Raw genomic sequence first — 25201 nt, forward strand, 5'->3', positions numbered from 1 at the left:
TTTCTGAATTTCTATTTTGAATCAGTTGTAATCTCTCTTAATGCATACATCTGTTTCATTCAAGAACAAGATGTTCATCTATAGAGGCAAAGAGTATGAGTGGCTGGAAGACTTCAGTTTAAAGCTACTCTCTCAGTTCCCCAATGCCGTTCGCATGACCAGCACAGCGCCCCCTGGAGATAACATCAGCAACTCTCCTGGACAGCGTATCCTTGAATTTTAGAAAATTTCTCAGTGTTCAAAATGTCTGCCCAAAATAAATCATTCGATGCTCTTTAGGAAACTAGGAACTGGTTGGACAAATTGCTATGAAACCTCAAGATCAGAACTTTCAAACCCAGCAATATGACAATGCTTGTCTCCTTGCTGTGTCATAGACAGCAGAGTAAAATCACAAGCCAAGCTCCATGAGGGGGCCTGCCAATTTATTTTAAATCTCATCCCCAAAAGCCCTTAAATCGCTGCTAAGTATTTCAGGGAGGCGAAGTTATACAGTAAGTGCCCATGTTAAAGGGCCACTTGATCCAGCTGAACATTGGCACTTATGTTATTGATCTGTTTTTATTTGCTTCTTTGTTGGTCTACTAACATGTCTGTTTAATGTGACTCGCCCAGCGTGTGGCACAAGGAATTTTGGGCAAGACAGCGCATACAGGAGAATATAGCCCTATGTTAGTATAGGCTTTAATTTATATAGGTGAGGTCCCTCGATAGGTATTTCTTTTTCCAGTCAAAACATAGCAAACAAACCATCTTTTGAATAAGCCACACTTTCTTTCCATGAAGAAAAAACAATGATGATTCACCACAATTTGACTGTTTCTTCCACAGTACTTTGTCATCTTTCTCCTTAGCCGAACTTCAGACATCCAGTGTTTTACTGTCAAGCCCGTGCTCATTGTACCAGACCAGTTTAAAGACAAGGGTGTTCCAGAGCAGATATTAAAGTGATTAAGAGTTTTTTAACCACCATGAAATTCTCAGGTCTTGCCACCATATCAACTGCTCTCTGTTGTTGCAGTTATTACCGAACCAATGAAGTGGACCAATTCCAGTATTCAAGGCCCTTCAGAAAAGGTGAAAAGGATCCAGACAACGAGTTTGCAGTGAGTGTGTTTTAACGTTCTTATTCATATATTTGAAATCACACGTCCATAAATTCTCTGAAATGTAGAAAACAACCCTGTTTTCCCATAAATCACTTTTTAAATGGTCCCTTATAGACCATGTGGATTGAGAGAACCACTTATTTTACCGCCTATCACTTCCCTGGGATACTGAAATGGTTTGAAGTCAAATCTGTCTCAGTGGTAAGTAGTAGCCTCATATTGTTTTCCAGTTCAAATTGTTAGCATTCCTAAACAATTTCTAAAACATTCTCATGATGGACAGGAGGAGATTAGTCCTTTGGAGAATGCCATAGAGACCATGGAGAAGGCCAATGAAAAGCTGAGTAACCTGGTGCAGCAGCAAGCCTGTGATCGCTCATTGTCCATCAATCCACTGTCCATGATGCTCAGTGGCATCGTTGATCCTGCAGTCATGGGTGGCTTCACCAACTATGAGAAGGTTTGCGGCTCGCAGTGGTTTTTGTTCTTAACTGCATCTGGGATCAGGATTTGTACATGTGCACAAGTGCTAAAAAAAAAAAAATAATTGAATTGTATCATAGCAAACAATAATTAAATTGTGTGTATGTATATACATATATATTCATCCATCCATTATCTGTACCGCTTCTCCTCACTAGGGTCGCGGGGGGTGCTGGAGCCTATCCCAGCTATCTTCGGGCAGTAGGCGGGGGACACCCTGAACTGGTTGCTAGCCAATCGCAGGGCACACAGAGACGAACAACCATCCGCGCTCACACTCATACCTAGGGGCAATTTAGAGCGTTCAATCGACCTGCCATGCATGTTTTTGGAATGTGGGAGTAAACCGGAGTACCCCGAAACCCACGCAGGCATGGGGAGAACATGCAAACTCCACACAGGAAGTGTGTATATATATATATATATATATACACATATATATATACACATATATACATACATAAATATATGTGTATATATATATATGTATATATGTGTATGTATATGTATATATATACATATATATATATATATATATATATATATATGTATATATATACATATATATATATATATATATATATACATACACACTATGTATATATATATACATATAAGTGGATCGGCCTATTTTTGACACAAAAATTGATTCTTTTTGACCCAATTGTCTTTAGTGTGTTCCATCCATTTATTATACAAGAACAGGACATTATTTAAAATTGACAGTGCAGAACATTTTTTATGATTCAGTTATTAGTTTGGTCTGTACCATGAAATAAAATTTTGCGTGCAGCCTCAATTTTGTCAGGGGGGACCCTGTGTACAGTGTTAAGGAAAGTGGGAGGGGACGCTACACTTGCGTCGACTGATCTCTAGTTGGCTGCAGGGACTTTCTTGATATTTGAAGGTTACGACTTCAGACTTGCTTGTGACTTGCACATATGTAACTTACTCCCACCTCCGGTAAATACACTCTAAGTGTATGTTTAATTCTTAACCCCGATAAAAAAGAAGGTCCATGAGTTATTGATGGCCTCAAGCCTGCTCTGTTCACAAGGGAACTGCTGTTGCTTTTTTGTCACGATGTTGAAACATACTGCATCTAGTGTAGCTTGCGGCAACATTTGAAGTGTGCATGTTAATGATCCTTTAAAACTGTCCATCCTTTTTAGGCCTTTTTTACTGACACCTACATCCACGAACACCCAGAAGACCATGAGCGTATTGAGGTCCTTAAGCACCTCATTGCCCTGCAGGTAAATCCTCGCATCCGCTTTGTCACTGACACAGGTCTTTAAGCACAACATGTTGCGTAACACTTGACCGCCCGTCATCCCCCTCCAGATCCCCGTCTTGGCAGATGGCATTCGCATCCATGGGGAGAAGACGACAGAGCAGCTGAAGCCCTTACACAACCGCCTGGTCACTTGCTTCCAGGACCTTCGGGAGAAAGTGGAGAAGCATTACGGCGTCATAACCTTGGTGCGTTGCCAGATACAAACTCAATTTTAAAGGAAGAAAGATGCCAACGTGACCCTTTTGGCTCTCTTTCCTCCCTTTCACACTGTTCTCATTCTGAGCACAGTGAACGATGTTCACTGGACATTTTAGCCAGTACTTTGCGGCGCACAATTCTCCTCCCGTCAACGTGCCCCTCGCCTGCCAACATTCCCTCATGATGCTTAATCCTGTTTGTGTGTCCCAGCCCTGCTCTCTCACAGAGAGAAAGAAGAGTCGCGTGGGCTCGGTGGTGATGCCCTACATCCTGTCCTCCACGCTGCGTCGCATGTCCACTGTCTCAACCCTCTCCAATGCCTCCTCAGCCCTCTCCAGCGGGTCCGCGTCCTCCGACGGACCCTCAGGCATTTCCTCCCAAGAGTCAGTCCCTGTACTCCCTCGTTGGCCCCTTTTGTCTCCCTTAGCCAGTGTCTGTGTTCCTCACCACCAATCATAGCCACAAGCCTCTTCATTGACTGAATTTTACAGAGTCTTATCTCCTCACTTTTTCATCCTCGTGCTTCTCTTTCCCCATTTTTCACATCCAGTTCCTTGCTGTCCCGCCCCAGCGATCGCAGGACTTCAGTGTTGTCCCGCTCAGAGGAGGACAACAGGATTGCGAGAAAGAACAGAAAGGAGTGGAGTGTGAGCAAGTCTCAGGTCCTGCTGGAGAGACAGTCGGATGCAGATGAGGTTAGCAGTCTTGTTCGGAGCTCTTCTTTTTTCATTTCGGGAACCAGCGCAAGAATCATATTATTTATTATTATTATTATTGTGTTATCCAGCTGTGAATTGGGAGTAGCTCAATTTCCCTGTTTAATGAAAATTCTCATCTTTGTTTTCCACTTTAATCCCAGAGTCCTGCGGAAAAGCAGCAGAGGCCCAAGAGTTTACAACTGAGCGACAGACGACTGACGCTCTCCTTGTTCCAGGGTGTCTCGTCCCAGCTCAGCCTGTCCAATCCTCTCAGTCCTCTACCTGCCTCTCCTCACACGCCTCTCACACCACGTAGCTCAAGTATGAAACACAAACCACTGATCTGACACACACACGCACGCACACACACACCACTGCCTGTCATCATTTCATTTTCCGTCAGTCATGACGAATATAGCCACCTTGTGTAAGCGCATTCTGCTCTAAAGCCCAAATTAGGCCTCACACATATGCATGTTCACAGATGCATGCCGTCTGGCTAGAGATCATTTTCTCTCTTATGTGGTAGGTTTTTCATCACTGCTCAGTGACAATGATGCCAACAGCATTGACACCCCAGGGACCCCCCCACCTATGCCTCCAAAGAAACACCCGCATGAGATTGACATCGCTGCGTTCTCTTCAGAGGTGCATCTGCTCAAAGCAAATGCCATCCTACCCACTAAGGCATATTTAATGGAATATTATAAACGCTAAAACATTCAGAAATATAACACCACTCTTTGCTTCCTTGCAGTTCATTCCTCCGTTGCCAATGAAAATTGATGGCAAGCCTCCACCACCGCCTCCCAAAACCCGGAAGTCCATGTTCCCCTCATATGAGCACAGCCCCCAGTAAGGCACACAGACCATAAAGCTTCTTCTTCCACGTGATGCTGTGATAAAGTACAGCCTCTTTTGGGAAACGGTGGGACGGCACAGTTTACAACAGATGCAGGATCATCTAAGTCATGTATTTACAAGACATTTGGGTCATTGAGATGTTTCTTATGCCAAGTCATTATTGATGCCAAGCCGCCAGTTTTAGAGGACTTTTTCCACAACCCTCATTGAAAGATAGTGTGGAATATACTATTTTGGGTAACACCAATTTTTATGAAATTGTTGATTTTCAGTTTATATTTTTTTTCTCCATCACAGAGAAAAAGCTTCATGCTGCTTAATTGCATTCCGTATTATATTACATAACGTTAATCATGAGCAGGGAAAACAATTTAGATGTAACTGTGTGTTGTAGTTAGTGTGTCCAATTGCGGTGTGGGTGTTTGAGCTAAACCTTTATGTTTCAGAGACACTGGATGGCATTATTGAATGTGATGCACATTTATTATTTGTTTATGATGTGGATACTGTAATTGTTTGCCTCCAAACAGCTTCATGTTGCTTCTTTTTATTCAAAGGAATAATTTGACTTTTTTTTTTTTTCTTTCTTGAAGACATCAATATGTTGTACGGTATGTTAATGTAGCAAAAACTAAAAAAAATCGAGCGTAAGTCACTCCTTGTAGTTTAGCATTTGATTGCAAACAGGGATGCCTGCTAATACCATGCGAATAGGCAATTTAATTTCTGAGCGCATTTGACGACATTGATGGTGAATATAACATGCAAGTCAAGCTACAGATGTGACAGACCATAAAAGAAAAAGAAATAAATAGCATTTGCATTGGGCATCTTTTTACCCAGCAGTTTTAAAAATCTATCAGTCGCCTCGCTGCATACGTAAAATGCCAAAATATTCCTTTGAAGAATCCTAAACACTGTATGGTACAAACACGAAGGGAGGCCTTTTTACGTTATGATTTATCGTCATGTCTCCATAAATTTTCTGTATATTCCTGAAATTAACTTATTGTTGTTCATCGAATTTCAATATTGTATTGCACACCCAGTGTGTAAAGAAATGTTTTACTTTTTAGCATATTATAAAATGTCATATTTCAATATGCTGTACATATATTTACTGCCCAATTGTGTGCCACGGAAACAACAAAATTTGTCAGTATTTTCATTGAAATGTTAGTTTTTAAATAGTTTCAAAAGAATTTACATTTTTCGACTGCACACACAGACATTTCACGTAATGTTTTTACAAGCTTTTGTTGAATGCATAAAATTAAAAACTTTCTGCAAACTTGAAACATGTCTCCTTACTCTGCCTCTGTTACCATGCCAACCATAGTTTTTTATTCCTATTCAAGGTTGCAGCATCTAAGTTGCTGCAGCACTGAGGCTGATGTTTCAAATACAATTAGTGTAGGTGATGGGGAATGCTGCCGGTTAAGATCACACTAATCTACACGTAGCTTCTGGGAAGGATGTCTGCAAGGAGGCATTTATGGGCTGTTTGTTGGCAGTTGTTTGATGGTTCCTCTCTATAAATTTGGATTGCTAATGGCCTGTTTCTTCATGTCAGAATGTGCCACAGGATATCACTCTTCGCTGCATTCCCCAAGAGAAACGACTATTTGAGGTGATTATCAACCATGCAGACAGTAATGTTGCCCTGGTTTGTGACTGGAATGTTGCCATGGAGTCAACCAAGTGTATTCTCTACTATTACACTAGAAACTTCGTTTCATCTGCAATTTTAGGATATCACTCTGAGCCCAAGGGCAGAATGGATCATGAGGTGGTGTGGCAGGCTAGAAGGTCATTGCTTGTGGAAAATGCATTTCCTGTCTGTTTAGGATCACTTGGGTGGAAAATGCACAACTTTACTGTATTTTCTTTACCATGTCAATTTTGATCAACTCTGCATTACATTTTGAATGTTGTAAATGTATGCATTATGTGATTGGAAAGTATGTTTTTAACACAACCAAGCTCATTACATTTAGTGATATTTTGTGTGAATGCAAATAATATTCAATGAGCCGCCTTCAATACAATAATTTCAGCATAATGGTGCCCGATACAAGTACTGTATCAATTAGTGATGCATTAACAAATGTTCAATCTTTTAACAATATGCTTAGTTTGGCTGATGCTTGTAATGATGTGGAATTCGGGAGCAAGGTTTGTGAGCCTGTTTTAATGTGTTTAAATGACCATTGCACCAAAAAAAAAATACCCCTAAAATACTCAGAAAACATCATTTTGGGTCTTATTATTGGTTGTGTACTATTGTGTGTAGCCTCAGTGAGGCTCGGCTCCACTCCAACGTAAAAAGACAGTAAATGATGGAGGCTTTGGCCTTGGTATGATTGAACTGCTCTCATCAAAAGAAAATATGGCCTTCCTTATTTTGTCCATTGGCTTGCTGGAGGCATCGCGGGTGTCTGGGATTATCTCATCTTTGAACCTCAGTGGGTGGTGCCACAGGGTGTAAACCACTCGAGTATGGCAAATGTGTTTTATTTCCGAGTTGCTGAGGGTACATTTGCTTGGCATGAGTACACTTTTCAGGAACACCTAAGGTCTCACACTCACACACACACGCACACGCACACCTACACGAGAGCATTTACATCTGCCTTTCACCTATAATATATACACTGCACGTGAGTGTATTTTACTGCAGATGTTTATGCTGTGGTTGCTATCTGCTGACCTGAAGATAAACTAAAATGAAAAAAAATAAAAACTAGGCTGGGGGTAGCTCATGTTGTATTAATATGCTCTGTGCCCTCAATGTCACATGTATTTTTCAACAATTTTGGAGGGGACTAACACTGTCCGGCCCACTATGCCTGTGCCTCACAGTTATAGGTTCCAATGAAATATTTACATTCACAGGTTCTGTGTGATGAGCATGTGATCCGAATAGTGAACACTTAATTTGGCGGCATGGCAGATCTACTCCCTGTAGATTGTTAGTCAAGTTTCAAGCCAAACGTGAAATGACACATACATGCATACACAGAGCAAAAATAAGTATGCACGGACACATCATTTCTTGATCTTAATCACACATTCACTGTTTGCACTATTGTAATTGAACTCAACACTTCTGAAATACAAGTTTTTGCCCAGACGAATATGCAGTGACTGCTAATTAGATCAATCCATCCATCCATCTTTCATACCACCCATCTCATCACGTGAAGCTGGGCAATTCTTTCTTTTTTTTTTAACATACATACCTGATGAGATATAATACAAAACACTTCACTGCAAACTACACTCACAACAATAATCATGTGGCCAAATGAATACTATTCTGACAATTTTAATCAAAACTAATGATATTATCCTTGAAATAATATGTACCTATGGCAGTCAGTACACATCAGATGGAGAATGTAGAGAGGGTGATCATGCTGACATTTTCTGGTTCCCCTACTCTTCTACATCTATGCCAAATGTGGCGGCTTTCCAGTCTCTGAAAAGAATCCTAAAAACTGAAGAAGAAAAAAAACAAAAAAACTTTGGAGGCCTATCGCGCATTGCCTTGGTTGGAATTTCCACCCCGACCCCACCCCCCGTTGCTCGCAGACAGAACATTTTGAAGGACCAATTTGACCCTGTCCACCACCTGTTTGAACTGTTGCCCACCAGGAAACAATTCAGAACAATCAAGACACGCATCACAAGTTTCAGAGATAACCCGCACAAACGCCAGGAGAACATGCAAACTCCAAAGACAAAGGTCTCCAGCTAAGCTTGAAACTGCGAGGCTGACGTGCTCGCCAAATGTTCCACTGTGCCACCAAATATGAACCAAGTAAATATTGAAAATTAAAGAAACATAAAGAAGAGCGGATTAGGTGATGATGACCAAATTTGATGCTGCAGTGAGAGTTTTTCCTTCCCCAAGTAGGGGTTTTAGGTCAAGAGACGATGTTAATATTTATCAACTGTGGGCTTGTGAAGCCATTTGAGAATCTTTTGTCATTGTGGGCTATAGAAATATATTGGACTTTTATTTCCTCTGCCGCACTGTACAATTGGTATGTTCACACAACGAAAATCACAATTGGATTATGGCATGGATTATTGAGCCATTGTAGTTTGTATGCATTACAAAATTCTGATGGCACAGCAACCAACAAAAAATGCGCAAAAATGCTCGAGTAAAAAAAAAAGTCACAATATAATGATTAATTACAAGAGCGTTTAATTATTGTGATCGTCACCACACATTGCTGGCATAGCTACACAAAGACACATTATGTGTAGTAAGTAAGAATTTTTTCAACCATTGAGGTGGAGTTGTGAAGAGTCAGTGAATCACTGGATTATAGCACAAATATTTGCTACGGATAAACTTTAGTTCTAGTTCCCTGCAGGGGTGCTGTTTGATTGCTGTTTCTGCTCAGGCACCTTCAGACATGTCAAACATGGATATGCATCCATGGAAATGTTGAATTCATGGATCAGAGCTTTCCAAAGAGTTTTTTTCCCATAGATTAGCACCATGGCAGAAACCGTGGTATAGACGGAGGTGAAGAATAACGTCAGCGTGATGGCGTTCTCGTGATGCACGGCGATCTGATAGTTAACGTACAGGTCGACCACGAGGAAGAGGAGGAAGACGACCACCAAAGACAGAGCCATTTGGATCACCCTCATCTGAGTGCCCAGCTTTGGGACATGAGCACCGTTAGTGCTGGCCTTCATGCGGCGGAGATGCACTGCCAGGTGCACGGAGATGGAGATGCAGCATTTTATCATGAACATCCCCGGCAGCACATCTGCCACGATCAGATAGAGAGCCTCATAAATCTTCCCAGGCTTCGTGTCGGGCATTAAAACCCCGCAGTCTTTGTCATTCCTGGTGTCATTGGCGGGGTGGAAGACCACCAGCATGGGCATGCAGGTCCCAAGGCCACTCAGCGGGATGACAAAAACAGCAAGTGTCACATGCTTGATGATGATGGCCTGCATGTGTGTGTAGCACTGGTTGGGCGTGCTCACCAGCTTGGTGCTGTAGTAGAATGTCAGGAAGCTGCTGTCCCACATGATGGTGAACTTGAGACTGAAAGTGATGACCAGCATGACAGCGTAGGGCATCTGGGCGATGTGACACTTGCTGTCCACCTCATCCATGCTCATCCAGAAGTAGCAGACGAGCTGGTGAGTGATGTTTGCCAAGGACAGAGCCACAATGATGCTCTCACTCGGGCTCCATTGCTTCTTCTGCTTGTAGTTGTAGATGCTCATCAAGAAGATGTAGAAGTTAAAGAAAACCGTGGTGACGGCTGACACGCCCGTCAAGAGCCACAGTAACATTTTGTTTGTTCCGAGCATGATGAGAAGCGTTGTCTTTCTCTCCAAACACTTTTCAGCATCAGCCTTTAACCCTCACATTTATTCCGCTCTCGTAACAATCTGCCTTCTTGTTTTGTATTTCTTTTATAAGCCGAGATCAAATATTTTGTTGTTGCAGCGGCTGGGCAAAACTTTGTTTTTTTTTTAATTATCACTTTCAACCCTACTTATAAGCGTTCTTCTTATATTGCCCCCCGCAATCCTTTTCAACACCTTTGGCTCTGTCTGTGGAATCACATCTTTGGTTTTCTGGATCCAAGTGTTAATCCTCGCCCGAAGTCGTCTGCAGGACGCACACAGCAATGTGAAGCTCCACGAGTGACAGGGATTTATACGTCCGAGCAATACATGTCATTTGCATCAGCCGTGACCACAGGGAGTGATGAGGGTGTATTTGCATTCTCATGGCATGCTCAGGATATACGGGCTCACTGTGATTGATCCAATGACTGCCATATTCTGATCAGTGCGCCACGACGGCTCAGTGGGACTCCTCATGAAAGCAGATTCCTGTAGCCTGGCCACATATTTACAAACACCAGCCCACACACTTACACTCCTATTTGCATGATAAGAAAAGCACATAACCTTTATATCACCTTGAGGAATAGGTTGAGTAAATGCAGTTCTAATTGAGTATGAGGAAGATTATCACAAAGAGTGTAGTCAGCTCTGTTTGTCAACTTTTAATGCTTCTTTTCCATGCGTGATCATATAATAATAATCATATTCTTGTTTTTCCTCACAAAAAAGCACTGACAAGAAGGAAATGTTCTGATCAGCATTCAGGTTACCTATTTGCTCCCATATTAAAAATAAATAAATAAATAAATCAAGACAGAAAGGCACTGAGCTTTTCCATTTAAAAGTTATGCCACCACAGAGTGAAATTAATAGGAAATGAGCTTTCTGATTGAAGCTGCCAGACAAATATTTGCAGGCCCTCATCTTCATTTCAACACTTCTTAGGTGGGTTCATTACTGTAAGACATGCTTCTGTGTGCACGTTCCAGCTCTGGAATCATTGTTTTTCCGACGTGCACACCTCTTACCATTTTATTGCAGAAACGGAAAGAGGGGACTTTAAAATGCATAATCAATGCAGAAGCTGAAAGTGTTAAAGTGGATTTTTAAACAATTAAAACAACAACAACAATAAAATAGCACTGCAGGTATAAAGTTGTACACATTGAAACCTTTGGCATGATTGGATTCTGTATATGATACCAAACGAATGTAAAGTGAGCCCTCATTTATTGTAGGGGTTACATTCCAAAAATGACACGCAATAGGAGAAATTCTCGTAATGGAGGTTGACATTTTATTTATTTACATTTATTCTTAGGATTTACGCCTCTTTTGAGCCATTACAAACCACACCAACTCACGAGCACACATGTGTGAATGCGCACACCTGCACGCACACACACTCTTCTAAATTCTTGTGAGACTTAATACTTTTCATTTTAAAATACAAAATGAAAACTAAATTCCAATCTGCTACAGTAATTGTTCAAATTTTGTCGTTTGGCTATTGAGAGCACAGGGGACAGTGCGTCAGGCAGAAACCACGCAATAGAGTGAAGCCGCAATAACCAAACTGCAAAGTAGCGAGGGTGGGAACACTGTCACAGAAAGACAAACTTTGGTCCTGGGAGGCTTCCATCATGTTTGAGATCTTTTGCCTCTCCATCAAACCTGATTCCAATGATCAGGATCCTGCAGAGATTGCTGACGAATTGATCATTTAAATCAGATATTTTCAAGGAGGGAAACATCAAAAACATACAGGATTGTGGCCCTCGAGGACCAGAGTGGGACACCTTTGCTCACTGTGATTTGCTTATGTAGACCAAATCCTCGAGGGCCAGTGTCCTGCCTTTTTTCCATTTCTCCCTGCTGCAACAACACCTGATTCAAATGATCAGGATCTTTATCTAGCATCTGCAGACCTTGCTGATTATCGGATCATTTGAATCGGATGCGTTGCAGCAGGGAGGGATGGAAAACAAGCAGGACAACGGCCCTCGAGGAACAGGATTGAGAGCCCCTGCTGTACAACATTGTGTGAACAGCAAAGCAGTACAATATATTGAGCATATTTAATTGGTACTTAGTAAATATTAATAGTAGAGTACAAGTCCTGGTTTTAGTGTACTGGCTTCGTGCTGGGATTTTCACTCGAGTAAAGGATTCCTCTTTCACCATGGCTGCCTAAAAGATGTCCCAGCGCAGAATTTGCCGCTGAGGGCCCTTAAGTGCCCTCCATCCTGCAGCTATTATAAAGTGAACATACACATAAAAGAAATGTCATCAGGCTAAATGAAGACCTTTTGAAGAGAAAATGGTCCTTAGGCACCGTGCTGACTGCTTTAATCCAGTGGCAGCAGAGGGGTGTCAAACTCCAGTACTCGAGGGCCGGTGTCCTGCATGTTTTCCATCTCTCCTGGCTGCAACACACCTGATTCAAATGAGCGGGATCTTTATCTAGCTTCTGCAGACCTTGCTGATTATCTCATCATTTGAATCAGATGTGTTGCAGCCAGGAGAGATTGAAAGCATGCAGGAAAGCGGCTCTCCAGGACTGGATTTTTACACCCCTGCATTAGACTAAAAAGTAGTTGACTGTTTGCGGTGCAAGAAACAAACATACTCGGCAATAGTGCAAGATGCCATTGGGCAAATGAAATTTTCCAAAAGGCAAATACAAGGCCAGAGAAAAGCGACTGTCTGGCATCGTCAGAATTTCAGATGGTAATTTGTTTACAGCAGTCGGACGTCTGCATGCTAATGCTTTGCTCCAGACGCTCCCAAATCGCTTGTTTTTCAGGGGCCAGTCTGAGGATGTAGTGTCATCTCTTGTGGTTCATTATACCTTATTTGTAATTCTGAGCGATTAGTTCAGAGAAAAAAAGTGGGCTGTAGACAGTACAGAATTCCTCTCTTGAGCTTGTAAGTTAAAAAGTTATTTTATTGTGCTTACCTATTGATCAAAATGGATTCAACTAGCTTTACGCCATGGAAAAGGAAGCACTCAAGCACAATACAAACAATGTGTTATTTACAAATGGTATAAATCAGTGCTATATTAATTTAATATGGTAATGTTTACTACGTTGACGGTAATACAAGAGTTAGACAGGGTATCATGAAGGACATCCAGTCCAATAGATGAGGTCCGATCCTATTAAAGTCAGTATCTACATATTATCACTATGCCTCCATGATTGCATTTTAGAGGCACTATTTGGTATGGCAACATTTTCTCCAAGTCTTTTACGCATAAAGTAAATACATGTTCGACACTTAAAGTAAAAAAAGTATTTTTTTTTTTTGCTTCATTAAAGAAGTCCATTGGGTATAAATTGTAGTTACACAGGGTAACCATAGCGATGGTCGTATTTGAGTGGCGGAAGGGGCTTCCTCACTAAAGAACTTTGTTTTGAGGCCTTGTCACTGTTGCTGGGGTGGCTGGCATTCGACTCGTTGACACTGGGTAGGCGGTTCCCCACCGAGCTGTAGGACACCCCTTGGTGGGTGCGATAGCCCAGGACTGAGCGATAACTTGAATTCCTACTTGTGGGGCGGCTCTCTGGGGCGCGGCTATCCTCCCTGAAGAAACACACAGGTCTCACTCAGAGAATCCGATTGAAGCCTCCCAATATGCTTTCGAATGCAATACCTGATTTCATTGGCAACCTCCTTCTCGTAGCGCAACTTGAGGCAGCAGCAGACTGAGAGCCAGATGGCCAGCAAGAGGAGGAGGAGGAGGAGCAGAGCACCTATCACAGCTCCGACGATGACGCCCACTTGATTGGTGGCTGGAAGACAGGATGTCATTTTAGTCGACATACTTTTGACAGACGTATATCGACAGGCCACAGCATGACGACCACCGCGCACAATCCTATGAGATCCAATACAAGAGATGATTTTACAAAGATAATCATTCTTAGTATTGATTGACACTTTGTGTGTGGTAGTTACGTCAACATTTAAAATGAACTTTTTAACTGCATGTTTACAAATAGTTGGGTGCCAGCACTTCCTTCAAGGGTAAAAAAAATAATAGAGATGCATGATTAATCAACAACTAATTGATTATCAAATTAATTGATAATTCATTCAAATAATCAGTAAATTGTCAGTTTTTCCAAATCCTTGGAATTTCAGCTTCTCAACTGCAAATGCTATCTGATTTCCATAGTCTTCTGTAACCATCTTTCAAGAGTCACTTTCAAGAGTGACAATGAAATGCGATGCCACTGCTATCACGTCAAAACCGAAGGGTAAGCTGATCAACATGGCTAACAAATCCTTATTCAACTGGCACAGTATACAGGACAAAATGTTAAGTTGCTCGCTTGAATGAAACTCTTAAAGGCAAGGAGTTTAGCACAACAAGAATTAGGGTTAAAGTGTGCTGTAGTTCTTTTTCCTTGGAATCTTATGACAAAAGTGTGCCACTTTAAGACACTTGAGAGCTGTTTTACATTAAATAAAAAAAACACTTTCAAGTATCTGCATAAGCTAACCAAAAGGCAACATTTTGGATTGTAAAATATTCCTGAGAGGTTGAGAAATTCAAATTAGGACCGATGTTCTCCTTTACTTACGGTTGTGTGCCTGCAGTGCCTGTTTACACTGAGCTTTGCCAACAGGGTTTTTGGCCTCACACACGTAACTTCCAGCAAAGCTGTCTGAATGGTTCTTGATCAAATACTCCCCACTCTGTGTGTCTGAATAAGAGACATCCCGAAGGAACATGTAATTAAGATAGCATGCTTTGGCTGTGCTGCATTTCAGCTTACAGAAAGCGCCTTACTTAGTGGCACGGCCAGGGGTGGTTTTGCACCACCACTTTCTCTTGTCCACGTATATGTAATAGGAGAGGATCCCTGGTACGATTTGCAGCGGAGAGTGACCGGACTGCCTTTCTCTTCCTTGCCGTCAACCCAACATTTCGGCACAGACGGGGGAACTGGTGAGAAAAAAGAGAATCACACGTCATTGGTGGCAGGAAGCCAGAACGTGGTGACAATTTTAGAGGGACATTCCATTAGAATGAGAAGCGAGTAAATCAACTGGTATAACCAGTTGAAGAGAATTATTCCTCACCCATCACAACAACAGTTACTTTCCGCATGTCGACACCTGGTGACTTTTTGACTTTGCACTGGTAGGTGGCAGTGTCTGAAAGCCTCAAATCGGAGAGCAAGATGGACGCGTCCCCCTGCTTGGGGTCTCCAGTGAAGCTGAGCCTGCCAGAGAGGCTGGGGTCATATTGGTGTACACGCCCTTCTGTGTAAGCCAAGATCTGACAGACAAACATTGAGTGATGATGAAAAAGCAAAGCAGGTTTTACTACAAAGGCACCTCGAAGCTAAAATATGAAATTGGACGGTTGCAAAGACACAAAGACTTCCTCTCTCCGTGTTCATAGTAGGCCTACCAGTTTGTCTTTCTGCGTCATGTCTGGGCTGAGGTTGGACCACTCAATGTCCAGCACACCAGTGTCTTGAAGTCCAGGGGTGTAGGTGCACCCGAGTAGGACCTTTTCACCCCGAGCTTTCTGGATGGTCTGCGGGCCCGTGGATGTCACCTGCATGGCCTGCATCACTTCTGTGTGTTTGCAAAAGTAATTCGGATTATACACCCGTCACATAGCAGATATGTTAACTCTATTGAGAGCAGGGCTCACCAACCTTTTACCAATTGTTGTTGGCTAGTGATTCATGATTCATTATTTCAAACTTCTGAAATAATACAACTGCTCAAATTACTTTGAATAGTGGTATTATTAAGACCTGACCCATTTCATCAGTAGCAATGGGTTCATTAAGAAAAGAGTAAAAAATTGTCTGATTATTACAACACATTACAACAAAAGACAAAAATGACAAATTCCCCAACCAAAAGCAATAAGCAGAAAATTGTCAAATTTTTGCAGATTTTTCTCTCTGTAGTAAAGTTAAACTCAAATGTTTTGCCTGTTAGTCATATCTTTAGTGTTGTCAATTAAAAGAGTCAACATTTTATTAATTACATTTTTAAAAAGTAATTGGAAGGATTTATTGGTTTTCCCAATTGTATTATGCCAAATATCAGAATTAGTATTTGGCTCCAAAAATCTATATTGGTCGGGCTATTATTAGCAATTAATGATATTTATGTGAAGACCTTGATCAGGCGAATAATTTCTCATAAAAATTTAGAAACAGATAATACTCAATATTATCAACATTTTATATCTATAATTCTCTATCGGCATTCTGATTTTCAACGGATCACTATTACAACATTCTTGGGAATTCACAATTGTCCCATCACTGGTGAGCTGTTCAAAAGGCCTGTGGGCTATGATATGGTCCTTGGGGGCTGCCTGTGGGCACTAAGTTGGTGACCCCTTGATGTTGACCAGGGGTGTTAAACACATTTTCACCACATCATTGTTACGGTTTCCCTCAGAGGGCTGTTATAACTGTGAAAATTATGTAAACCTTATTATTATATGTGAATTCAGTCAACTTATTCAGTGGAGTATGCACCAAGGTCTCAGCTGTTACCCGACAGGAGGCTGTAAGTATGTGACCGCCAGCAAAATGTTATGCTTACTTCCTTGTCCGATTCAAAATTCTGCAAAGTTGACTGATTACTAATTCAGTTTTTTTTTCCTACTGTCTCCTAATTGTATCCATCATACTGTTCATTCTTTCATTAGATCAAAAAGACAACTATGAAAATAAAAACAAAAAAGCTATTGCATTGAGTATTGTGTATTATTTTAGAAAATATTGTATTCAAAATATTTTTCAATCAAATCACAATTATGTTAGCATGTCAAAATAACTATGTGTTAAAAAAAAAAAAAAGAAACTCAATCAAGGTCAACCAATGAGAGCAGGAGTGGAGCACGAGAACTGATTGGCTCAGCATCATCCTTGCATCTACGCTGCTCTGTCTGGAAACTCAGAATGTTATTCAAATGTGGCGTTCAGCGGAGAGTAAACAGCTGTGATGTGAGCGAGGCGCACGCAGCCTTCTGACAAGCATTTGCTCAGCAAGCGAAGGACGATGAAACATTGGTAAATAAAATAAAAGAGTGTCTTAAAACAACTTGCCTTAACTAAAATTCCACGTTACATTTTATCCAAAGGTCCTTGTTGATGTTTTTGTGCAAAGCGAAAGTTAAGCCACGCTTACTTCCGGCGACGGTGCTGCTTCTTCATTGTCTCAAAAGAAGAGTGAATCAGAATATGACAACGAAGAAGAAGCGAGCGCAACAAGAGTTGAAGTAATGACAGTAACTTTCGCTTTGCACACAACAATGGTTCAAAGGTACATTAATCAGCCAATTTTAGGATATATATATAAAGGCCAATTTATTTATGCACCATGAAATACAATTCTTGTTCTAGAGTTTGTTGAAGCCAAAAGCAACAGTAATTTAAAACAAGAGGGAAGAAAATCTCTTTAAAATACATGGCAGTTTCCGCTTAATGGCATTCAAGCTCAAGGCCTGTGCTCCTAAAAAGACAAGAGTGCTGCTCTGAATGGAATCGGCCTCCGTAGTGAAAGGAAAGCATTCAAAAGGTTTGTTGGAGGATGATGTTTCCATTATGACCTATGCCATCTCAGTTCATACATTCTGCGTAATGTCCGGCGTTCATAACAATCACGAGTGAATTTATTTTAAAACCTCACAAGCCAGCAGCCACAGCCTGCATCTTAAGTCAACATTTTATGGAGGCAGAGACGACAGCACTGAGCACATTTAAACTTGTAATGTTGTCATTCATCTTCGCCCCATTTAGATGTTTCGACCTTGGCTAAATTTCCTAATGGAGAATGCTGATAAATCCAGTCAGCCACACTGTTGACACCCCTCGCTGTTTAAATCACCTCACAACCACTGGGAAGGCACCTTAATGCTATCGTCGCAACCGAAGTACACTGAGTCATTCATTAGAGCCTGAAAGTGACAAATGTGATAAAGGCATTCTGGGGAAAACTTCATATTAGTCAGTCAAATGTTTTCAGCTGGAGAAGCACCTCTGACCGCTTTGGGCAAAATGCTGTCGTCTCAAGAAGTGTTCTACAAGCACAGAGGCAGCTAAACTTGTCCCACATTGCAGTTACTTCAAGACTTGACAACATTCCTACTCACTGGGATTGGCCAGGTTGCAGGCATGCTACTCTCATTTATTCGGAAAACATGCAACGGCATGAAGGGATGCAATATGGAGACTTTGGGGCTTCAAGCTCGGACTCTTGATTTTCCTTGCTTACTTAATTGCAATTAAAGAGCAACAAAGGGGGCCTCTAGTGCACACAACATGACGCTGTAACTATGTGCTTCATTGCACATCTGCAATGCAGTCAAAGCGGCTTTTACTTTCAGAACTGCAAGTGTGTGAATTACCCACCTACTGTGTTTGTCGTCATATATCCAGCACGGGGCCTAATAAGACTGTAATTGTTTCAAAGCCAGTTGGTTGTATAAATAGAATAGGCTCATGAGTTTGAGGAGAAAATCATCTGACTTACCTGTCTTCAGATGAACAGTAACCAGGAAAAACACGGTAATTTTCAGCACGGGCTCCATCATAAACCTGAGCGCAACAAGAAGTGGGATTTTTTTTTTTTTAAAAAGTATCCTCGTGGTACATTTCAATGCCGGATGTGTCATTCATTGAATGTTGTCTTGTCATCTGCTGCTCTAAAAGCTTCAGCTGACTTCAAAGAAATGCTTCTTGTGTTTTAAGAATCCTCATTACAACCAGGCTGCCTTGTTGTTTTACACCTGGAAGCCTGAATCGCAATGTTAATCAAACAGAAGTAAGACAAACTGCCTCTTAGGTAAACAGGCACTTCATTGTGTTATATTTTGGAGCAGCTGTGGAAAGGTTGTAAAAAAAAAAAAAAATGTATGAGCACTAACGTACCTCTTAAGACGGAGCACAATCCAACATGAATGTTGTTTTGTGTAAGGCCTGGCAGTGGTTCACTTCTGTTCGAAGTGTGCTGATTAAGCTGTCAGGTGAAACTCAGCTGAGGTAACTATGACCACACCTTCTCTGTCCATAGGGCAGTTGGAGGCCACTCCCACACTCATATCCGAGAGACGTTTGTATTTGATGGGGAGTAAAATACAGCGAGTGCTGAATTATTAAAGCTAATCAAAACTATTAATCAGAAAGCAGCGTCTGGAATGAGTTTAATTTGTCTTCTGTCGATGTTTCTTGTCTATAAATCTATTCTGAGCAGGGGGTGAAGGCAATGATGAGTAATTGCCTGCCACGACATTGTACACACACACACACACACACACAACTATGTTGCTACACAAGTTCTTGTGCCGATCATGTGTGTGTTCTGATTTTAACAGCTTCCTTCACGGCCAAGTTCTGCATGTCATTTATGGGCGCCAGAACGCCAGAATGATTTCTGTACTCAATATTGTTGTGGATTTTCCGAGCGTGTGTACTTCAGCATTGGGATATTTGAAACGAGTTGTAACTTCTTCAAGGAGACAGTAAACAATTTAACGTTACATTTCCCAACACACCCTCCTGACACACCTTTTTATGAATACACTTTGTTGTTAGTGTCTACACAGAATACGTTGAGATGTTTGCGTGTGTGCGTGCCTCAGTGCCGAGGAGACACAAGCGCACCTCCCAGAATATCTGCAGCACTCGGGCGGCAAATGAAACCTTTCCTTTATAATCAAAGAGCTCACTTGTTTTCATGTTTGACTCATCACCAAGTCTCAACTTCTTATCATCCGTGAATGATTTACAGGAGCTTCGATGATGCGGTACCATGGGTTACATCATCAGCTTTATGCTACGCCATCCTCCAATTCACTGTAGCTGATAATGCCAAAATGAAAAGACTAAGTTGAACTTATCGATCACATGAGAGGGTGCAGCATGCCGGGACGCGAGCAGTGAGCATGGCGGTAGTCATTAAAACAGTGGAGTGCTGGCTTAATGTGATTCTGGCAATAATGTTCATTAAGGAGATGAACAAATTAGTAACGCTCAGTGGGAAGCCCGATCAGTGCATCAGGAATCACAGCCACTTCTCACATGTTGCCACCTGATCGTCAAGAAGAGCTCACGGGTGGCGGTGCGCGTCGATAAATTTGTCTATTTATGTGTCCATGAGTGATTCTGCAAATGTCAAGAGGAGTGTAATGTTGTACTGCATCAGCAGGTGGTTAATTGTCATGGTGGATGACGGCAACCTGGCAACTGCATGAACAGACAGTCGGTCTGCCAGGACCATGGTGGAACCAGACAGACTGCACTGGGATATTACACTCGATGACCATTAAAACCGATTATGGTCCAGAATGACTTTTGTAGTTGGATCAGACTAGGCCGTCAGCCATTTTTGTCAAATCCAACATTCACAATCATATGAGAGTTCATGTCTTTACTGCCTATGTGCTCATTTTGGCACATTTTATTGCACCAAAATGTTCTCGTTAGAAGAAACGATGTTGGCACGAGGAGGCAAAAAAAAAAAAAATGACCAATGCAACAAGGGGAGAAGTGACAAAGAAGCTGGATTTGCCAGCAGGCAAACTGAAATAGCATCACAGCATGACTCATAGTGTGTCAACGCAGAGAGACAGGTGAACACATTCTTTTTAATCTAAGATATGACTGCAGCAAGGATTGCGAAGTGAGAGAGAGCAGCATGTACAGTTAAGTTACACATTGTTTTTCCTAATTCAATTGTCGGCACATAATGCATATAAATAGATACGGGCGGCACAGTGCACATCATCAGTAGCTTGAGTGTCTGCCTCACAGTTCTGAGGTTTGGGTTTAAATCTCGGCCCGAGTAGTCCTGTGAGGTGCAACGTTCTCTTTCTGCATGTAAGGTTGATTGAAAATGTGTCATTGTATGTGTGAATTGAAAGTTGTTTGTAAATGATTGCAATTGGATGGCAACCAGACCAGGCAGGGTCCACCTCACCGCTTGCCGAAAGAAAAAAGGTCTTGTTTTTGAAGCTGTAGATCTCACGCTTGTGTCTAAGCACACGTGTAATTTGCCTCTGCAAGATTTCTGTAGCTTATTCAAATAGTGGAGGGTTTGAACCAGAAAAAAGCTATCTTAAATAATAATGTTATGTGAATAATGTGTTCTTCTGTGAAACGGCTGTAGAGCTTTCCATAATCAAATAAATGGTAGCATGTTCAAAGCTGGAGAATGTATGATCACTCTTGTGCTGTTTGACTCGTTTAAGGTTCTCAGAGGTACAAAGACCAACAGGTGCATGCACAGACAGAGATGACTGTCCTGAAAAAAGTGTAACATTTATGGCCTGTACAGGCTCAAGATTCTATCATTTCTACCATTAACCTTGATGAATCTTATATCCATTTGAGACTTTGTAGGACTAGTAAAAAAAAATATATTATAAGAATCTTTTTTTTTTTTTTTTTGTATATTGTGGGTTTCATCATCACATTTCGTGGCAATGAATGACATTAACTACAAGCACTGAACATTCACTCAACAATTGTGAAGGGCAGCACAGAAATAAAGGCCCTGATGGTGGAAAGATTGCATGTTCTCTGTACTCTCAGTCTTCCTCCTCCCGCATTCCAGAAATGTTTGGTTAATTGAAGACTCAAAATTGTCCAAGGACGTGAATGTGAATCAGACCAGTATCCCCCAAAAGAAAGTGACATTGGCTTGTTTATGACTAAGTACTTTCACAGGCCGTCGTGCTTGAGAGTTGCAGTCACTCATGTCAGTGAGGAGCATGTGACATGAAAATACATTCAAATCTTGCTAGCAGTTTTAACACTTTAATTATGGCTGCACGCTAAGATATGTAACAAACAAAACGCACCAACCAAACATACAACAACAAAAAGTCAAAGTGACAAAATAACACAAGAGTATACTGCATCTTGAAGTACGCCCGTCATCATTATCATCATCATCATCCTCTTACCAGTTGTGATTATATTGCTTAGTCAAACAACATGATTACACCCACACTATGAGCACAGTATATTTATTTTAAGATGTACTGCTAAAATCCACATGAAGTGCTTTTGAATTTCTAATCAAGAAGCGGATTCAAAGATAGTCGCTATCTGCTGTGTGCACTGCTGTTGTTCTCATCAGCAGGAAAATGCGACACCCACACTACCTAGGCTGAATTGTGTGAGAGGTGAATGCAGTTATTATTACAATTGAATAGGGTGCAGGGACACCAACAGTTTTAGTTTGTCAATTCTACTGCAAATCTCTCCTCAACAGTAAACCTTTACAAACACCAAGATGACATTTATTTATTTATTTTTCGAAAAAAGACTTTGAGAGCTATAGCTAGACTTCTGGTCTGCCCCATCTTCAAAAACATCCAAATGAAAAGGTTGGAGTCAATAATAAATTTAGAAAGGAGAAAAACAAGTGGTGTGTGCATTCTGTATTTACGGCTCCATCCCGCTCTTCGTTCTCTAGCCGCGCACCCACACATATTCCCACTTGTACACACAGCCTCCAGCTATGTGAGCATATATGATAGACCTCTATAATCCAATAAATTGTGCTTCTCATGCTAAACCAAGTCAGGTTTGGCACACAGCAAGAGTCCATGGAGACTACAGCTCTCAAGCCTTGCTTGCAGGCAGGGGATTTAAACTGGGATACGATGGAATTAGGTATTTGATGACTGTTTGAAATATGACAAATATTCTCATTTTATACAAAACCACTTGATTAGAATATGATCGACATACTATATATATATATTTGTGTGTGTGTGTAGAAGTGATTTTACTATGTAAACACTAGCAGCGTTTAGCAGAAATATCATGTTTCATATTGATATTTTTCTGGTTCCCAGATATTGTGAGAACCCATAAATAAATATTATTAATTGTTAATAATCATCATTATCATCTAAGTTATTAAATGCAATTTGAGAAAAATGTGTTATTTTAGAAGCATGCATCAAACACACATGGATCAGTCCTGAAGAAGTGGCTTTCAGTTTCAAAATGGTTGGTCACTTTTTCCTGCTCCCATTGCAATGAAGTTGGCATATTGTGTAAAATCTAAAAATTATGTAAAATGATGATTCATAAATCTTATTCCACCAATTTGAAATATTTTCAGACAGCAAAAGCCAATTATCCAGAGTTGCTGTGATTTTGTCGAATTTTCAAGACACTTTATTACAAAATGATTCACAAAAATATTTAAGACATTAGAATTAGAATTAGAAATCCCTTTATTGTCATTGTACTCAAGTGTGCAACGAGACATAATTAATACCAATACATACTCTCCAAAATATGTATTTATTGATTGCTAAATAGAAGTTACCTTAGTAATTATAATTAATAAATAATCATTATTGCCGGTCTGGATCATTAAAAAAAAAAAAAAAACAACATATCTGGAAAAGTATGAAGAATACCAAAACATCTACTTCCATGCATGTCAAATTGTGAAATGGAGAATTTATAAATAGTTTTGAGTATTTTACTGTCCCTGTGGGCAGCATGTAATGCTAGGGGTCCATACTGCATATTTGTCACTCCCATTTTTTAAGTGGAATGTGACCAGATCACACTTCAGCCCGGAAATATTAATCGACAGTGGCCGCCACATGCCGAAAAATAATCGTCGACATTTATGGTGCGGTGTGGCCGTCATGCGCTGAAGCATCGTCGTTGACAGACTATCATGCGCCAAAAGATAGTCATGACGGGTGCGGTCGTCTCGCGCTGAAATATAATCATTGATATCGGCGAGGGTGGACATCTGCTGGCGGTTGTGACCGCCTGTTCGGGAAAATTCATATATTCTCCCCATCCTGCCCCTGGTGGAACCCCAATTCCAAGTGGTATACCACCACATATGTCTTAGCAGTAGGTTAGTAACATTTTTTTTTCTTATTATTTAACTCTAGTTGCTCCATTTAGTAATTATTTTGAGAATTCATAATGGTTTCCAGCTACTTGAGCTACCTACCCGTACATCGGGCAACGTGAGAAAAATCTAATTGCTATACGGGTAGAAATCTAATTAGAGGGGAAATAAAGGGCATGGGTGGGTTTGTGAGGGGTTTCAAAGGTGCTAATAAATAAATAAGCCACTGCTTGTAGAGTATGTCTTTGGTTACCGTAACAACCAGGAGTGCAGCTATTGGTTGTTGCGACGAGGCCAGCTGAGAGTTGTTGTCAAGCAGCCTAGAGCAACGTAGAAAGATTGTTTGTATTAAGCCTTGTTGATTTAGAATTTCATCACCAAGTTGCCAAATCACATTTGTCAGTTATTGTGCAGCCCTTTGCATGCAGTGGAGTAATTGGCCAAGCACAAACAGCCTTTCACAAAACATCCAAGCATGGGAGGTTATCAAAATGACAAACTTAAATGTGGGCGTGGTATTATGTAAATGAGGTCTAAATTCTTCTCTAAATTTGGCTCCCTGACAGACATTTTTGGAAATAGCTCACAAAAGGCTTGGTTGTTTCATTTCACACTTGGTAGGTAGGCAGACCCTCCAAAGACTCAACTATTTTTACGCAAGCAGTTAAAAAGTACCTTTTCCGCAATGTGTCCTGTTTTGAAAAAAGGGCCAGGCCCTACCAATGTGCAATCAGGCGCAGACACACACACACACACCCACCCCCGCACACACCCACGCACACACACACACTTAAGTGTGTTGGTCGACCATGCTCTGAATTGCATGGCAAGTTTGAACAGGAAAGAAAAATAGATTTACCTAATAAGATGTCCAAAAGAGAGAAATGAGACAGCGATACTTGATGTTTTCCATTTATGATTTTATTGGCCCGTGAACTTGAACCATAGACAGCCTGTCTCCATTTCACTGAAGACACCCAGACACCTCTATTCTGCACCGCTTATTGCCACGAGGTGAATACTCACTGACTGATTTCAGTTTGTGGGGGCTACAGAGAGTTCTCTGGGCTCGACAAAGACCGGGGAGATCAGGGTCTGAATGTGAGATCTGGAGTCGTCTATTATCAAAATAACCTGGTTCTTTTATACATTAAGACGTCAAACACGTTTGAAAAGTGACACATATCTGAACAATATTCACCATTCTCTTTTGTGGAACAAAAATATATCAAAATACAATCAAACATGTATATTTTCACATTAAATGGATG

General features: G+C 41.0%; 3 protein-coding genes across 4 annotated transcripts in view; 1 reads left to right on the forward strand and 2 right to left on the reverse strand.

The window, feature by feature from the left end:
- The window catches only part of dock5 (dedicator of cytokinesis 5), a 41076-nt gene extending 34345 nt beyond the window's left edge, over positions 1-6731 (forward strand). Inside the window, exons 40-52 of one of the 2 annotated variants that reach the window (XM_088300001.1) lie at positions 65-206; positions 866-947; positions 1022-1106; positions 1224-1310; positions 1393-1569; positions 2765-2848; positions 2937-3074; positions 3298-3470; positions 3638-3782; positions 3947-4106; positions 4315-4472; positions 4543-4640; positions 6223-6731. In XM_088300001.1, coding sequence (XP_088156127.1) covers positions 65-206; positions 866-947; positions 1022-1106; positions 1224-1310; positions 1393-1569; positions 2765-2848; positions 2937-3074; positions 3298-3470; positions 3638-3782; positions 3947-4106; positions 4315-4472; positions 4543-4640; positions 6223-6283 — 1590 coding nt within the window. In that variant the 3' untranslated portion in view covers positions 6284-6731. Of the gene's footprint in view, positions 1-64; positions 207-865; positions 948-1021; positions 1107-1223; positions 1311-1392; positions 1570-2764; positions 2849-2936; positions 3075-3297; positions 3471-3637; positions 3783-3946; positions 4107-4314; positions 4473-4542; positions 5948-6222 lie in introns of those variants that run through there. The other variant, XM_088300009.1, reaches the window with a different exon arrangement.
- Positions 6732-9023: 2292 nt separating this feature from the next.
- On the reverse strand, positions 9024-9998 carry tas2r202 (taste receptor, type 2, member 202). The gene has a single exon (XM_088307246.1). It carries the CDS (start codon positions 9996-9998, stop codon positions 9024-9026), a length of 975 nt encoding a protein of 324 aa, XP_088163372.1.
- A 3159-nt stretch (positions 9999-13157) lies between these two features.
- Positions 13158-19092, reverse strand: vsig8b (V-set and immunoglobulin domain containing 8b). Its single transcript, XM_088300023.1, has 8 exons — positions 18965-19092; positions 18567-18631; positions 15472-15641; positions 15138-15336; positions 14845-15000; positions 14636-14758; positions 13702-13840; positions 13158-13631 (listed from the first exon to the last, which is right to left on the reverse strand). The coding sequence occupies exons 2-8, from the start codon at positions 18625-18627 to the stop codon at positions 13391-13393; spliced, it is 1089 nt and encodes a 362-aa protein (XP_088156149.1). The 5' UTR covers positions 18628-18631; positions 18965-19092; the 3' UTR covers positions 13158-13390.
- Between the last annotated feature and the right edge of the window lie 6109 nt (positions 19093-25201).

The sequence above is a fragment of the Idiotropiscis lumnitzeri genome, chromosome 1 (genome assembly GCF_059441095.1).
Source record: "Idiotropiscis lumnitzeri isolate Australia: NSW breed Sydney's pygmy pipehorse chromosome 1, RoL_Ilum_1.0, whole genome shotgun sequence".
In the NCBI taxonomy this organism is placed as follows: domain Eukaryota; kingdom Metazoa; phylum Chordata; class Actinopteri; order Syngnathiformes; family Syngnathidae; genus Idiotropiscis; species Idiotropiscis lumnitzeri.

Excerpts from the sequence above, each read along its gene's own strand:
- tas2r202 (XM_088307246.1), bottom strand. The coding sequence starts at position 9,998 with ATGCTCGGAACAAACAAAATGTTACTGTGGCTCTTGACGGGCGTGTCA.
- vsig8b (XM_088300023.1), bottom strand. The coding sequence starts at position 18,627 with ATGATGGAGCCCGTGCTGAAAATTACCGTGTTTTTCCTGGTTACTGTT. Across the intron at positions 15,642-18,566 it reads TACTGTTCATCTGAAGACAG|AAGTGATGCAGGCCATGCAG; the intron begins GTAAGTCAGATG and ends GCAAACACACAG. Across the intron at positions 14,759-14,844 it reads ACCCCTGGCCGTGCCACTAA|ACACACAGAGTGGGGAGTAT; the intron begins GTAAGGCGCTTT and ends TCTCTTATTCAG.